The 15,327-nt window shown below is 43.0% G+C and overlaps 1 protein-coding gene across 3 annotated transcripts in view; it reads right to left on the reverse strand.

Annotated features, from left to right (window-relative positions):
- The window catches only part of pard3ba (par-3 family cell polarity regulator beta a), a 185,808-nt gene that overhangs the window by 12,715 nt on the left and 157,766 nt on the right, over positions 1-15,327 (reverse strand). For 2 of the 3 annotated variants that reach the window (XM_030410309.1, XM_030410312.1), the window contains one exon: positions 5,730-5,800. In XM_030410309.1, coding sequence (XP_030266169.1) covers positions 5,730-5,800 — 71 coding nt within the window. Of the gene's footprint in view, positions 1-4,735; positions 5,068-5,729; positions 5,801-15,327 lie in introns of those variants that run through there. The other variant, XM_030410311.1, reaches the window with a different exon arrangement.

Genomic DNA, 15,327 nt, shown 5'->3' on the forward strand with positions numbered 1-15,327 from the left:
GCTCATTAGGGCCCGAGCTGACACAGGCAAGGTGAAAAGGTTCATGTGCTGGGACATGGCGGAGAAAACCAAGTGGCTTTAAGTCTGGGAAGTGCATGCGAGCGTGGGCACTTTTCAAGAAGGTCAGACGAGAGTCCTTAAGGGACACTTTCCCACATGCCAGAGGATACTCAACATGCTGAGGACAATCAAGATGTTGCCCTCTGTTTTTTTAAGGAGGGGCAGAGGGCACTTAGTGTGAGCGCTGAGCATTCAGTTGGTCCTCAAAAGGCTGAACCCGAGAGGCTCCTTAGAATGACTGACTGCAAACACATGTGCAAAAAGATGTGTTCCTCAAACGTCTTTTACTGAAGACCACAATTTTGCATGTTATCAAAAACAATTTGTGAAACAGAAAGCCCAAATTGTTATATTCTGACAAAGGGACCAGACACACAAAACCGACAAAATAAACGAGCTGCGATTAAGGCAGATGTTGTCTCATGTTGCCTGTGTCTCAGAGAAAGAGCTGCAACACACTAACTATTCCTCCGTGAGTAGAAATAACCCTAAATACCACCAGGTAGCAGTAGTCTGTATTAGTCATTCAATAAAGGAAACCAGAAGATTGCAGATATGCAAACTGTTCTTATGATAAAGCAGCATTTTCCCCCCACCTCTCCTGCTAATACTGCCACCTCTAATAAGGATGATGGGAATGTTTTTAATCTTGTAGGATGGACAAATTAGTATTTTGACATGATTAATGATACAAGAAGTAAAAATACAAGAATTACAAGAAATGTATCGTCTAAACCAAATTTCATGTGAAACCGTTAATAGTTTTTGAGAATGTTCCTGGAAAAACTACAAAGATCAACCTCATAACCTAACCTCAAGAGCACTTTGCTTGAAGTGGTCTTGAACCATCGATATTAAAATCTCAAGAGAGTCATGCGAAAATGAGGATCGTCCAATGTCCAATGTTTTCAGGGAACGGCAGTGAGTTTCTAATGAACATTGTCACTGACAGTTACTGTTAATCATTACCAGTAACAGTCACCATCACCATTAGCGATGATGGTGGTGATGATATAATGTTGACTAGGACAGTGATCATACTTGTATAATATTTTGATGCTGATGTCATTCAATCAGTCAATCACCAATATATACTAATCCACTCATATTAATGTTTACACAATGTATTCATTATAGTGCAGTGCTCTTTCCATATTTTGTAGTGCCTTGAGATGTGTATGACTTTTTCTATTGTCCCACATGATGTCTGTCCTTTGTGTACTGTCGCACCCAGTTTCCCCCCTGGGATCTTGATAATGTATTTTGTATTGTATCACCAAAGTCAGCAGGCCTCATCCTCTGGGAACCATGAATGTCCATACAAAATGGAATAGCAGCCCGTCCTAAAACTGTTGGGATGTGTTAATCTGTACCAAAGTAGCGGAGCAACTGACCAATTGTCATCTTTGGAGGACGCCAGACCTGAAACAGGCTCAATGTTTTTTGGACTCGATTGAACCACACAGACCCAGACAGGAAGGGGCACCAACACTTGCAGAACTGCAATGGAATAACAAGAAGTTTTTCCTGAGCTTCACAGTTCATGCTCTCTATCTTTTATCAAAAAACACGACTACCCACATTAAATGAAGTGATCCACTGTCCAACAGTAGACATATTGGACTGAATATATTTTGAAACTGATTGGACTTGCAAAGACCCCTACCAGTTGAGCACACAAACACACACACACACACACACACACACACCTTGTGTCGGTCTCTGTGGACCAGCTCCATTGTCCAGATGTGACCGGAGCTTCATGAGGCCGGTATGGTCCCTCGGTTGGAACCCTGTGCTCTTTGACTCACTGGCCATCGGCTGCACATTAATCAGCCAATTATCATCCGTGGCCAGCAACGTAGCCGTGCCAATCCGGCCCCCTAATCCAATCACGTTGGGGGAGTGGGTCAGGGGGTGCTCTGATTGGATAACCTGGGGCTGGGTCGCCGCGCCCATGACCTGCTGCTTTGAATTGGTAATGATGTTAATATTCTCCATATGGCCGTGTGTGTGTGTGCGCAATTGTGTGTATCCCCCAGCACTGAGCCTATCCGCAGGCTGAGCTGCACCCCAGCATTAATGGCCAATGGAGAGGGAGGTAGGAGCCAAAGTAGCACTATCACCCCCCCCTGGGGCAAACCTCTCGACGCTGCCACTTCCAGCCCTCCTTCCAAATCCTCTTTTCCCAGACTTCAGCTTCTCTTGTTGGCTGCTATGCAGTAGCCCTCAGCACTCAGTCCCAGGCTGAGGTCCACTTCCTTTCCATCAGCCCTGCAACTTTGGCATTCAGTCTTCTTCAGGTCCAAAGAAAAAATCTTGATTTGAGAGGTGGGCAGGTAGCCAGAGAGATCTCAGTATAATGAAACCACAATTTGGGCAGCGGGACAGTGATGAGAAATGCTTTCCAATGCGATGAAGAAATAAAGTAGGTGGGTAGGTTAACTCTGACTTGCTCCCATGTTTTTTGTGAGAACTGTGAGAAAGGTGGAATATGCTGTATTCCGTAAAGCTATAAAAAAAAGTGCAAAAGACTTGAACCTATGGTAGAAAATAAAGGATGAAACAGAAACACCTCCAATATTTTGAAAATCCCACATTTAAAAGATCACACCAAGGTTCTTTCATTGGGAGAACTACAATATGCAGACAACTTGATGCCAAATTTAAGCAACACAACAGTGAAAGTGAAATATTTAAATGTTCCCCTGAACAGCTTGATTCCACCTCCATTTCATCCCTGTCAGTCTGACTCTTACCTCTCCTTCTACTCTCTCCCCATATGCTCCCATCTGTGAGGTGCTTTGCTACATCTCCTGTAGTATCCAAACGCACACACACACACACACACACACACACACACACACACACACACACACAATCTCAATCATGCACACTCACCTCCTTCACTCCCACCCCTCCAGCTGCAGCCCCAGCCGGCTCCACACAAAGGCAGGCCAAATGTATGCTAATGAGAGCCAGGCCAATGGTGGAGCCGCACTCATTTTGAGAGGAAATGGCTTTCAATAATGGCGGCCCCCGGGGGGATTTTGCACAAAGTTCAGCTCCACTTTGAAAAATGCATTCAATTCACTGCTGTGTCTGCTCTCTCTTTCTCTCCTGTTTTTTTTCCCCCTCGATGAAAAAAAAAAAAAAAGAAAAAACATTCCCGGAATATATTTGCGTCTCCTCCTCCTCTCGCCTCTGTATTTATGTTGAGAGGAGTTCGGAGGAGTTCGGGGGACTGAGGAGTCATGATTTATCTTTACAGAAACATCAGAAACAAGAACACAAACGTGCGCGTTTGAATAGTGTTCAAACTCGATCCAGCACTTTCCCTCAGCCTTTTGTTGCTCTTCGCTTTTTGCTCTTCTGCTGAGGAAGATGTCCCCAGCAGCATGTTAACTGTACTATATGCATTTCAAACGGATGATATCCTATGGGTCTTGGGTCTAAAAATACTTCAAAGAGGAGATGAACAATAGTTAAATAACAATGAGAATATTTCTCGAGGTAATGAACATATTTTGAACCTGACTTATTGTTATGCCAAATTACATGAGCCAGAGAATATGATGACTGCTTCTACTTTATCACTTAAATATAAAACGTTCGAAAGGTCATCGAGTATAATATAGTCCAACATTTCAGCTGACGTTCTGTGCAGTTTGCAGATTCATTTTTCTCATTTTAAATCCTGTTTGTTTATCTGACTGGAAAGTCGTGATAATGACACCACAGAATGTCTGGCACTTTTGCTTGATGAGTTAATTAAATGATAACTCAATTAATCGTTTCGACAGTAATTTGTGAACAAAAAAAGGCAAAGGAAAAAAATTATGGCCATCGCAATAGTATTAATCAGCAAACCCTCTCATTCAATTTCATGTCTGTTTAAATAGAGACGATACAGTGTATGGACACAAATGCTTCAATATCCAAACGCATACTCCGAGTTCTTATCTGCCGATGATGCCAATGTTAGAAGAGGAAGTGGGTGTCTGCGTCATCTTTACAGAAATTTCTGTTTCCGAATTAAGAACTTAAAAAAGTTTCTGAACATCTTCAACCGGGAGGAACTTCTACCAAAAGACCGTTTGTGTGTACCAAAGACCAAAATGCAAAGAAAAAGCTTTGTTTTGAGAAATACCGGTGTAGACGTGGAAAGGGCCGAAGATTCAAATGAAAGGCTGGAACAGAGAGCATTTGGCCATTTTGCTTGAAAAATTAACAAAATGATTAATGGCTGATCAGAATTGTTGCCAACTGGACAGGAAGCTAGACCCCGTATCTGTGATGAGGACTGGCATGATATCATGTGAAGCAAAGAAAAGTATCTCGCTTAAATGGAACCAGTAAGGACAGCCAACATTTAATTTGTTCAAATAAATTGTGAAAACAGGAACAGGACTGTGACATTTAAAAAAATAGGGCTATATCTTTCTGAGCACGCAGGAACGTCTTATGGATTTCAGACCATCCGCCCAGCACGGCAAGATGTGCTTTGATTTAAGCGACCATGTTTTTTTAAAATTTCTTAATTATTTTGTCTTTCATTTCACTTTGGTCGCTTTTACAATCAATTGATCTTCCCATTATTTTCGCTGTACTCTGTACTGTAAAAACTCTAAAGAAATAATTGAAAGAATTCATTTCGGCAGTAAAATGTAGAATTCAACTTTCATTTCTGCCCGTCTGAATGGCTGGGAAGGTTTTCAATTTTCCAGACTGACTTCAATTTACAGAGAAAGTTTCAATAAGTGCGTGTCTTGAACTCTGGTCTTCTTTCTTCTGCGTTACTGTGCATAACAATAGTTTGGACTGAGCTGTCAAAGCTCCTCCAGGTCTCCCTCAGCCTGTCTGTCTCCATTTGGGTCGTCTCCACAGTTACAGTTGGCCAATCTTTCTGTCCCTCTGCTGCCGGCTCATGTCCCTCCTTCTCTTCCCAAGATTCTCAGTGTGTCTCGTCCCCTCTGAGCCAGCGCTGATGTCTGCGCTCCCTGGTGCCTGTCATATCAGGAGGGGCAATAACCCGTGAAATGACTGTTCTCTTTTTCTCACTCTCCTCCTCTCTATCCCGGTGTCCCCTCTATTTCCTCATTCTCCTCCTCTCACTTTCCTCGCTCTGCGCCACTCCACGCTCCACTTAGCCGTTGGGCCGCGAACATCACAGTGATGCCGTTTGCTCAGCATGTGCACGCACACACACACACACACACAGACACTTACGAGTCGGGTTATAATTCTGGTGTGATTGGACTTATGCGTGTGTGCAGGGAAACACTTAATATGGAGAACGGACGAGGTGTGTGTGCCTAATTTGGCAAGAGGACGTTTAAACAAACAGGAGGAACATGTGCAGTTCCATTAGACCCACACTAGAGGTTATACATTCTTCATAAGAGCAAACCATCCTCTGTGCGTGCGTGTGTGTGATCCTCCTGCCTGTGCCCTGCTCTCTGGAGAGCTGAACACTCCTATTCCTGGGATGAGTAGACACTCCCAAGGCAAACACTCCAGATTTAATTATAAGCTCCAAAGAGGATTAGTCTGTGCCGCGTGTGTGCGTGCGTGTGTGTGTGTGTGTGAGTGGGGGAGACACAAAGGGAGGGAGGGGCGAGACGTTATCCCTTAATTTCCCACAACGAGGAAAGGAAGAGTGGTCTCACCTGGGCTGTGTGGGGTACTGTCGCTCCTTGTCCTCGTAGCGGGGCACGGGTCGAGAGTCTCTGGGTGCCATCTGAGAGGAGACACGGGACAAGAATTTAAGTAATTTAAGACTAAAAAGTTCCAAAGTTCAGTCACTCAAAAGTCAAAATATCCTTGAGCAAAGCGTTGAAGTCAAACCTGCCTTACAAGAAGTCACTCGGGTGGTGATTTGATGAAAAAAAAAAAAGCTAAACAAGCGACATGTTTAACCTCAGTAATATTTAATTTAATTTGCTGCTGAAATTTAACTCTCTTCATGTACATAAAGTATGCAAAGCATGTATGTGTTCCTGTGCCGGCTTGTGGTTTTCAGAGGAAACAAAAAAAAAAAAAAAAACGAGAGGAAGAAATCATGGACTGCCACACATGTGGTACCATAAACACATGGAGCCACATGTAAGCACAGTGCCCCTCCGATGAACATGTGTGTGTACGGTTCATGCAAACACACCAGTCATGAAACAAACAAACAGAAAAAAAAAATACATTGGCCCAGTAGGTTGTTCAGGCACACCAGGAAGTGACTGATTAAAGTGCATGCTCAGGCGGATAAATCTGGACGTGCTGTTTACTCAATAGCATTTTCAGGTCCCTTTCCAGCCACAGCTGCATCTCTTCTTCTTCATTCTCTTTCTGCTGGCGAGCGACTATGGATTAAAGGCATCGTATGATAGTGGAGTAGTACGGCGACGGCTAGTTTGCTCAGCTGGACAAAAAAAACTCTTGTGTCACCTCCTGCTCTATATGATCACTTATAGACGGGGGACAAATGAAAAGGAACAATCTTGATGAATGAGTGGAGGAACATAACAAACGCGGATGTTTCCATACAGGCACGAGGGCTCTATGAAAGGTTTAATGAGTATGAAAACGGTATGATATGAATTAAATGGATACAGGCGACTTTGAAGTAACTTGCTAGCGCTCTCCATCCGCATCATCAAAACACCTAATGAGGGATTTCTTTTTTTGCATACCTGCCAATATTAGTGCAGGTATGCTATCAACCTATTTGCTGTGAAAACCATCGACTCTGTATGGATCAAAAGCTAACAGTGAGTGAAAAAAGATGTGGTGGCGGACTGAGTTGCGCAAGTGTGGACACGTCGTAAGGTTGCAACAATGGAAGGGGGGTTTGAACAAGCCAGCCCTGAAGGCAGAGTAGACAGAGAGCATACAGTTTCAATTATGTGTAATCTAGGTTCTGGGCTCGGAGTTTTTCACGTACAAACACAGGCTGTTTATTCAAAGGACATTTCATCGGTCAAACACACCATACGCAGCTGTGGGGGTAACACGCACGCGCTGGCATGTCGGTCGAACACACAACAGCAGCCGTCATACAGTTAATGACGTGCACGTGTGTACACAGCCGAGCGATCGCAGCTTTGGCAGACGCACACATGGAAATCTAAAGAGGTAAACAGTGATGCGTTTGATCCCGGCTATCAAAGTGATACAACACCACATACACAGAATGCATTACCACGAACATGCACTATAAAGATTCGAAATGACTCCACGGAGGACGAGTCTATTGCTGTCTTTTGCGTGTACGCGTCAGTTCAAACTCATTCTGCATGTCAATGCGGCGGCGGCGCATTACCAGATATCATTAGCATGTCTCTGTAATATAGGGAGCTCTAATGTCTCTGAATGGGATCCAGGAAGTGAAAGCACATCAGAGCCAAGGCTGGAGCAAGGCTCTATTCACTGAAGTGGCTTTGTGTCTGCGTGTGTGTATATGTGTATGTTAATATTGTGGTGGTCGGGGGGGGGGGGCATGTGGGTCTTTGTGTGCAGGTTTAATATGATGTCGGGAAAGTGAACGCTCCATCTTTGGATGGCAGTGTGTGTGTATTAGGTTGGGGGCATTATGCAAAGAGATGCATAATATGAGGTAAAGGGAGCATTAGTCTCAGCAAGAAGCTGGGACTCAGGTGGAGGACCTTCTGTGTGTGTGTGGCGGTGTGGGTGTGTGTGTGCTGAACAAGGCCTAATACATCTTCTGAGTGAAAAAAAGACAAGGTAACAGGAAGAGGAAGAGAACGATGGGGACGGAAGGAAATGCGCGTTCAGATAAAATTAGTGAAATTCTTTGCCCATTGATTGTATTAACATAATAGCCTGCAGCCAAAGGTCTGGAGGACTCTTTTATTAACTAACACACACACACACACACACACACACACACACATATTATGGATGTCTGTCATATGGATTGCTCATGTGGAAGCCCATTTCCCCAAATTAGACAGTCTGCTTTAGTGCCAGATGATGTTCCTTGAAATACTGGTGTGGTACTCACACACACACACACACGCACAAGTAAACAAACACACAAAACAAGTCTCAGTCTCACCATGGCAACTGGTAAAACGGCAAAATGAAATTCATCCAGGTTTGAGTGAAAATGTAGCAGACAGACTTCTGAAGCGGCGGTCGGTGAGCGAAGACCCACGTCTCCGGAGATGGTGAACGATAATTATTCCCCGCAAGTTCACGTCCTCGCCCTGAACCTGGTGACATCATACTGTATATAGCGCTGCGTGTATCTGCGGTACATGCATGTGTGCTGCTACTAAGTGGATATCAGTGGAAAAAGTTGACGTCTTGTGCAGACGGTAGCTGACAGGAAGCCAGATTCTCTCTGAGCTCTATGCCAGACCACAACACACGCACACGCACACACACACACATGATAGGGGAGTCCTTATTTCTCACGAGTGTCATGTGGTAAAACTGTAAAGCTGGAAGACTTTGTTAATCTTGGAGTTCACTGTTCAAAAATCCAATCAGCAGATCTTCAGACTGCTTTTAATACTTTCTCATCAGGGAGAGCAAACGAGCTTAAACGTATCGGAACAATCTTTCTTATAAAGTGCATAATTGTGTCGAGTCATCGCGCCCCGCCGCAATTCACCAGCTGACAAACGCTCTGACAGAATGGTTGGCGCGTGTGCGAGTGTGAATGAGCGGAAAGTCACTTTTCCATTTTTCCAAATTAGAAAGCCATGCCTTGACAGTGCCAGATGATACGCATTGGAACACACACACATACACACACACACACACCAATCAACTCTAGCAGCACAGCTGTCGCATTCATCAGAAAGTATTGCCGGAGCTCAGGAAATGAATTTCTTGGAGCACTTTTGGCTTTGCTGTAAATTTCTGATGCTCATATATACAATGAGCCTCAAATGAGAGTCCAAGTGCTTTGTCACAATGCCTGAGCAGCGCTTTCATCCTGGGACTGAGATGCTCAGATTTTCGTTTTTTTCCCAAACCGCTTTCCTCCGCCATCTCTTTTCAAACGGCATAATTAGCCTCCTGTACTGCCATCTATTCCTCCTTCCATCCATCCATCCCTTTCTTCCTCCTCCATCCATCGTGGATGCTAATTAAGCATGTGTCTCAGCGCAGAGTCTCCGCCTGGCACCCCATGCCCACCTCCTGTTGGCAATCTCACCCCCACGCCCTCCATCCGACTGGCACAACTGACGCGGAACCCACCCGATATTCATTGGCCAGCCCCCCCCCCCGCTCCCTAAAAATCACTGTGATGAGATTCTGCTGACTCCCCCATGGCAGGATGGAGAGGGAAACGATAAACAGGGAGGGAGAGAACTGAGCCAGCATGGGAGGGAAAACTGGAGAAGTTGTTAAAGATGTGTGCGGAGGTGGACACAAAACAAAACAGAGTCCACATACTGCAGCCACTAGTTGTTAACAATTAAGTATGAACTTAACCACATACATATGAAAGGCACTTACATATACACAGACACTCATTCCCATACATGTCTGCATATACATATACTGTAACATGATATATAAGCATCTCCAGAGTTACTACAACTCTGTGGGAGGCTTTTAATTTAATCTCTTTGAAAGTTTGTTTGGAGAGAAACAGTTGATATACATCACTGCCCGATTGCTTTAATGCATTCAAGGACAAAATAGAGTGTATACAAAGGATGATGAGAGCATAGGTCATGCTGGAAAACAGCTGTTGCTTGCAAAGATGAAGCCTGCAACACTGCAGTGTGTAGCCCTGTCTAAAATCATTTAGGATACAGTGCATAAAATTCAATTCAAAGTATGATAAAATGTTGTATTAAAAAGTTCATGGAATTTGAAAGAGAAAGTTCATAATATTAAAAAACTAATGGTTAAAATATGTGCTGGATAAAAGGTATAAATATAATATGTACAGTTTAATAAGACTATTTACAGTTAAAAGATAAATATGCTAAAAAGGTTAAGTTCATAGAGTTGATAAGATATCCGTGATCCAGAGAAAAGGAGAGAAGAAGTAGCAGTATTCTTATGTGTAATCTAACTTGTTACCTGTTTAATGTCAATCATTTAATTCCTGTGTTTCCTTTGGTGGTTATCAAACTCACAAACCAATCAGAGTAAAGTCACTGTGTAAGAGGTGGGACTAGTGGCGCAGGTTAGCTTGGTGCGTAGTGAGCATGCGACAGGAGAGACAGAGACGCTATCGACCAGAGAGCTAAGAAGGAGGCATCGTGTTGTGGAGAGCATTTAAGTTTTATCGTGGAGGTCGACTACTCGTTGTCCTGATACAAACTTCTGTGTGACCTGCAAGAGGTGAATATGATGTGTATGCCTGTATTTTGTGCTATATCTAACAGTTATAGTGTAAAGTAGACTGGATGTGTAACGCGGTTAGCGACATGCTAGCTAGCGGTAGCATGCAGTGCTAATGTGCCTGTGTATCGTAGTTTTAGCGTTAAGATGACTTTGAAGCTAAAGCGAACTAATGCTAATTCAACAAGAGATAGCAGTTGATATTGTGGCTCAACTTATGAATGATATCCTTAAAGGAGGCTGACGTTGGAGAAGGAGAGAGAGATCGAGACGGGTTTCCAACCGACGGCCCTGCTGTTTTTTCTTCCTTGTGACTTCGTTGCTGTGCGCCATTGCCCACGCCTGTGTGTTTGAACTGTGACTGCCATTTCCATTGCCCTCATGAGACTGCCATCGCTTGTCCCCTTCTATCCCTACTAACAAACATTGGATTCGTGAGTACTAACTGAACAATTGTGCACGTGCTTTTATTTTACGCTCAGAGTGAAGCGGCCATTACAGTTTTTAGGCCCCACCGCACACGAGCTTCATCCAACAGGCCTGCAACGGGTTTAAGTTTCGTTTCTAGTATGTTTCATGTGAATGTGTGTGGGCCCACAGGTACATATTGAGTCGTTTCCAGCAACTGTTTTGAAGGTAAATTGAATATGTTAAGAGGATCTGATTTCCTTTATCTCCAAGTATAAGAAGAGGTATAAGAGGTATAATAAGAGGTATTTCTTTGAAAGTAAAAAGAAGTGATTTTTGAGTACCTATGCTTTATTATACAAGTGTGTACAGCAACACGTTTTGTTTTTAAACTTAAAAGAGAAGTAACCATTTGAAGAAGCTGTAAATTTAACATTATCTATATTGCCGCCATCTATTTCATAAGGAAATATCTTCCCATTTAAATATTATTTCATTTTGTATAAATAAATACCTGTGAGGTTTTTTGTATTTAAAGTACAGTTGTGGTGGTCATTATTAAAGTAACATATAAAATAGTTGTATTTTTCCTACAACGAGCCCAGGCCCAGTCTCATCGTATTAACCACTCTAGCTTTTCTCTTAACTACATGGGACCTGGGTTACAAGTGTATTCAAACAGCATTCAGTGGTTTTCATAAACAAAACAACAGCTATTTGTAGTGCATCATCATGAACACAGCTAAATTTAAAAAATGCACTTTTTTTTTCTCTCAGTTTGCATACCCATGGGGAGCTGGATAGTTCTGAAAACGGTAAAAGTAAAGGCAACTCTTTTCTGAGTCTCTTTCAGTGAATATTCATTTTAAATGGCAATTTCGCTCCGACTCCGGGTTTTATAATTACATGTAAATCTTTCATGAATTCTATTATATGAGTTCATTCTAAAGTGACACATTCAATGCAAAGTTTTTCTATCATGTTGACTCTATGTGTATGCGTTAAATAACTTAGTTAATGCAGACTCATGCATACACCTTATGCGTTTAGTAAATCTTAACATATCAAGTTAAGGGGAACATCTCTAAAAACAAATTATATCATTTAAGTATCATACAGAGTCGTAAAACATTTCAAATTGGTTATTTGTCTCTTGGTGTCTCTCCTGTAATAAATCACACATCTTGTAAATTAATGTATACTGTACACCACTTGGACTCAACATAGAAGAAAAACTTGGAATTAAATGTGACCACCAATTATATTGAAAATGTACATGCAATTTAAATACTTACAGTCACTGTTTCAGGCAAATACATTTTTGAGCGTATAGGTAATTAATCAAACAATCAACTATTTTCATTTGTTTTTGCTATGTAAAGATTAAGTGGAATGATGGTGTTGTGAGCAGAAGATGAAGTCATACCCCCACACCGTGTGTGTAATCTTGGCTTCTCTGTTTTAACATGTGCATGTGAGCACAGTTCGGAGAAAGATAGTTGATTGGTGAGTCTCATAACCAGGTTGCCAAATATCAGATAACTGTGTGAATCAGTATAAAACATCCTGAGAAAATTAGGACATTGTTATCACATTTAAACTGCAATATTCAGATTGAACAGGTGGATGTACTTTAGTCTAACAGCAGCACAAAAACAGGATTTGAGTAACTATCTGTGTTTTCTTATTTTTCATTCCTTTGTGTTTGTCAGGGGGCCGCTGGCCAGACTGAGTGTCTTCACTAATTAAATAATAAATGTGTAATATTGTTGTGAAATGGCTCGTTGGCATAGTTACCAACTAATAACCCACTCAACTCAAAAAAGGTCAAAGCACCTCTTTCATGCTAGTTAAGTCTTGCCCGTTGGCACACGCGATTATGCGGTATTAAACGGCTATGTGTGTGTGTGTTTGCGTATCTCAAACAGGAGGCTCACTTGCCCCCCAGTGTACGCTAAACACTCCCACACCTGGACCCTGCTCACTCTGAGCTCGTTAGCAGCAGATGGTACACACACACGCACACACCCACACACACGGGGACCAAAGGTTACACACACTCAGACTGGAATGCAGTCTATTTTGGTAATAGGCCAATCTGCTGGTAATTGTCTTCATTGTTAGTGTTTGTTTAGGCCTCAACTCTTGACCTTAGAATGGCTTTTTACATTTACATACAGTTGGGTTCAGACTGGGACTGGACGCGTGTGTGTGCCTGTGGTTTAATCTTCCCATACGAGGATGTAACAGGTAGTGTGAAAAGAGTGTCAGTTCATTAGCTGCACTGCAAATAGAAGAATTCACTGTGCTCGTTTTAACTTCCATCATTTTTTAAGAATGGCTCCATGAAGAATACTTTATTTGTTCCGCTAAAGTTGCTCTGATTTAAAGTTTTAAACGGTTTACACAAACTCTAAATACATTCGATGTGTTTACTCGCAACTGAGCAAGCACACATTCAAAAGGACGTTTTACACTCCTCAGGAAATGAACTGATGTCACTGGCTCCAAGTGCACAAACATACTGAGGAACATATTGCCACCCAAGAGAGTATTTGATGTGTTGAAGTGGCTATAAGTCACAAACATTTTGTAACTGGACTCTTCAGCGTGACACAAAATGGGCTGGGCTGGTCATTTTCATCTGGTTACATAAAGCACTCGTATTCCTGTTGGGTTATGCTGAGTGCAAATAGAATATAAAGTTGAATGTTAATTAAGCTGCTAATCAAGGGCCAGCGAACCAAATCAGTGACTGTTTAAACTTTTTAAATTGCCTTTGACGCTGGAAGGGGAGCCTACACGTGTGTGCACTTTGTTACCAAATGACGCTGCAATCAACATGCATCTTAAACCTGTTCCATGTGTGTGTCAGGGTGAGTGTGTGTGGCCATGGCAGTGGCCATGGGGTGTTGTTTATTTACAGTACCTGTGTCCCCGTTTCCTCTCCCCATCTGTGTGCTTGTTTGCTTCCCCACTGTTCACTGAAATAACATCCAAATACCCCTGTGAGCGTGTGTGGATGTGTGTGCGTGTGTGGTTAGTTTGATTTTTTTTTCTGTCTAGGTTATACCCTGGAAGGTATGTCATAGGGCAAGTGACTAAGAGAGAGACAGTTTTTGGGTTTATTTTTTACTAGGCTGCTATAGAACAGCGCAACACAGAGTGTGTTTGTGTGTGTATACGCCTGGGCATGGCACTGATGTTTAAACCATTGTCTTACACACACACACACACACACACACACACACACACACACACACACACACACACACACACACACACACACACACACACACACACACACACACACACACACACCACACACACCACAGACACAAGCACTGCAAAAATCACTAACACATCTTCAAACAGCTCCCCCTCTGGTTCTGTCAAGTCATGTGTCTGTGTTCTCTGACAGCACCATCTCCACAGCACAGGTTAAACAGTCTTCTGTTGCCCCCTCCTTACAGTCGCAGATTTGTGGATGTGGGGGTTGACACCACCACCAGTGACGGAGGCTTTGATGAGTGAATCCGGCTCCTCATGGCCTCCAATGGCCTGCTGCAAATGTCGTGAGGTTGATGCGTCTGACCTTCAGATACTTTGATGCAACTCCTGCCAACTCCCAAACCACTGAGAGAGCGTCATCGGTTTTAAGAGTCAGTTTGCCCAAACTTCATCTGCTGTGGTGTGCTTGTCTGAAGCACAAAGTACAGAATGTCTTTACAGAATGGTATAGTAAAGAATGGTCTTCATTTTTCACCTTTTATTACGTGTTGGTGAAACTGTAACAATGCAACAATCACACCTGTGTGGGCAAGGTAATATGTCTGGGCCATTGGTGAGCGTCTGGGCCTTAGTTTTGGTGGTGTGTCCTGCACCGTTGGCAGTGGTTGGTCGTTGTCAGCATTTTCTTGAACGACTAAGCATTTTTAAATCTGCGGCAGAGCCTTTTGGTAAGAGAAATCACTCAGATTGGCTGTTCGGCTAAATGAGTCATGCACAAGAACAGAAACCGCAAACGAGATGAAAGCCCCTCTGACCAGTTGACGTAGTATCCATGAATTAACCCATTTAGCATGGTTTCTCCTAATTTTTCATCTCAGCTTCTCAGTAGTGTCATAACAACAGTTTATAAATCCGCAGTCCTGAGTCCTCTGGTTTCTTTTTTTGAATGAACAATACAGACTACTGCCGCCTGGAGGTATGGAGAGTTATTTCCTCTCACGCAGGCGCAGAACTGTAGTCCCTCCAGTGTGTTCAAGAGCAGTTTTTTGGCCTAGACAAAGGCGACATGTGCCAACACAACAGTCGTCCTTTGTTGCTGCTAATTCTTTGATGTCAGTTTAGGGTGCCTGGGCCCTAAGACTGCTCAGTCCTGTGACTGCGCTGATAGCCTTCCAAAGTCCTCTTGTAGTGGAGCAATGGTACTTCAGCAAAGAGACACACACACTCATAGGCGACCCCAGCTAACCTCCCCTTCTTAAATTCAAACACAGAGTGGTGACGAGCTTTGAAGCCAGAGCGGGC

Source organism: Sparus aurata, chromosome 24 (genome assembly GCF_900880675.1).
Source record: "Sparus aurata chromosome 24, fSpaAur1.1, whole genome shotgun sequence".
Lineage (NCBI taxonomy): Eukaryota > Metazoa > Chordata > Actinopteri > Spariformes > Sparidae > Sparus > Sparus aurata.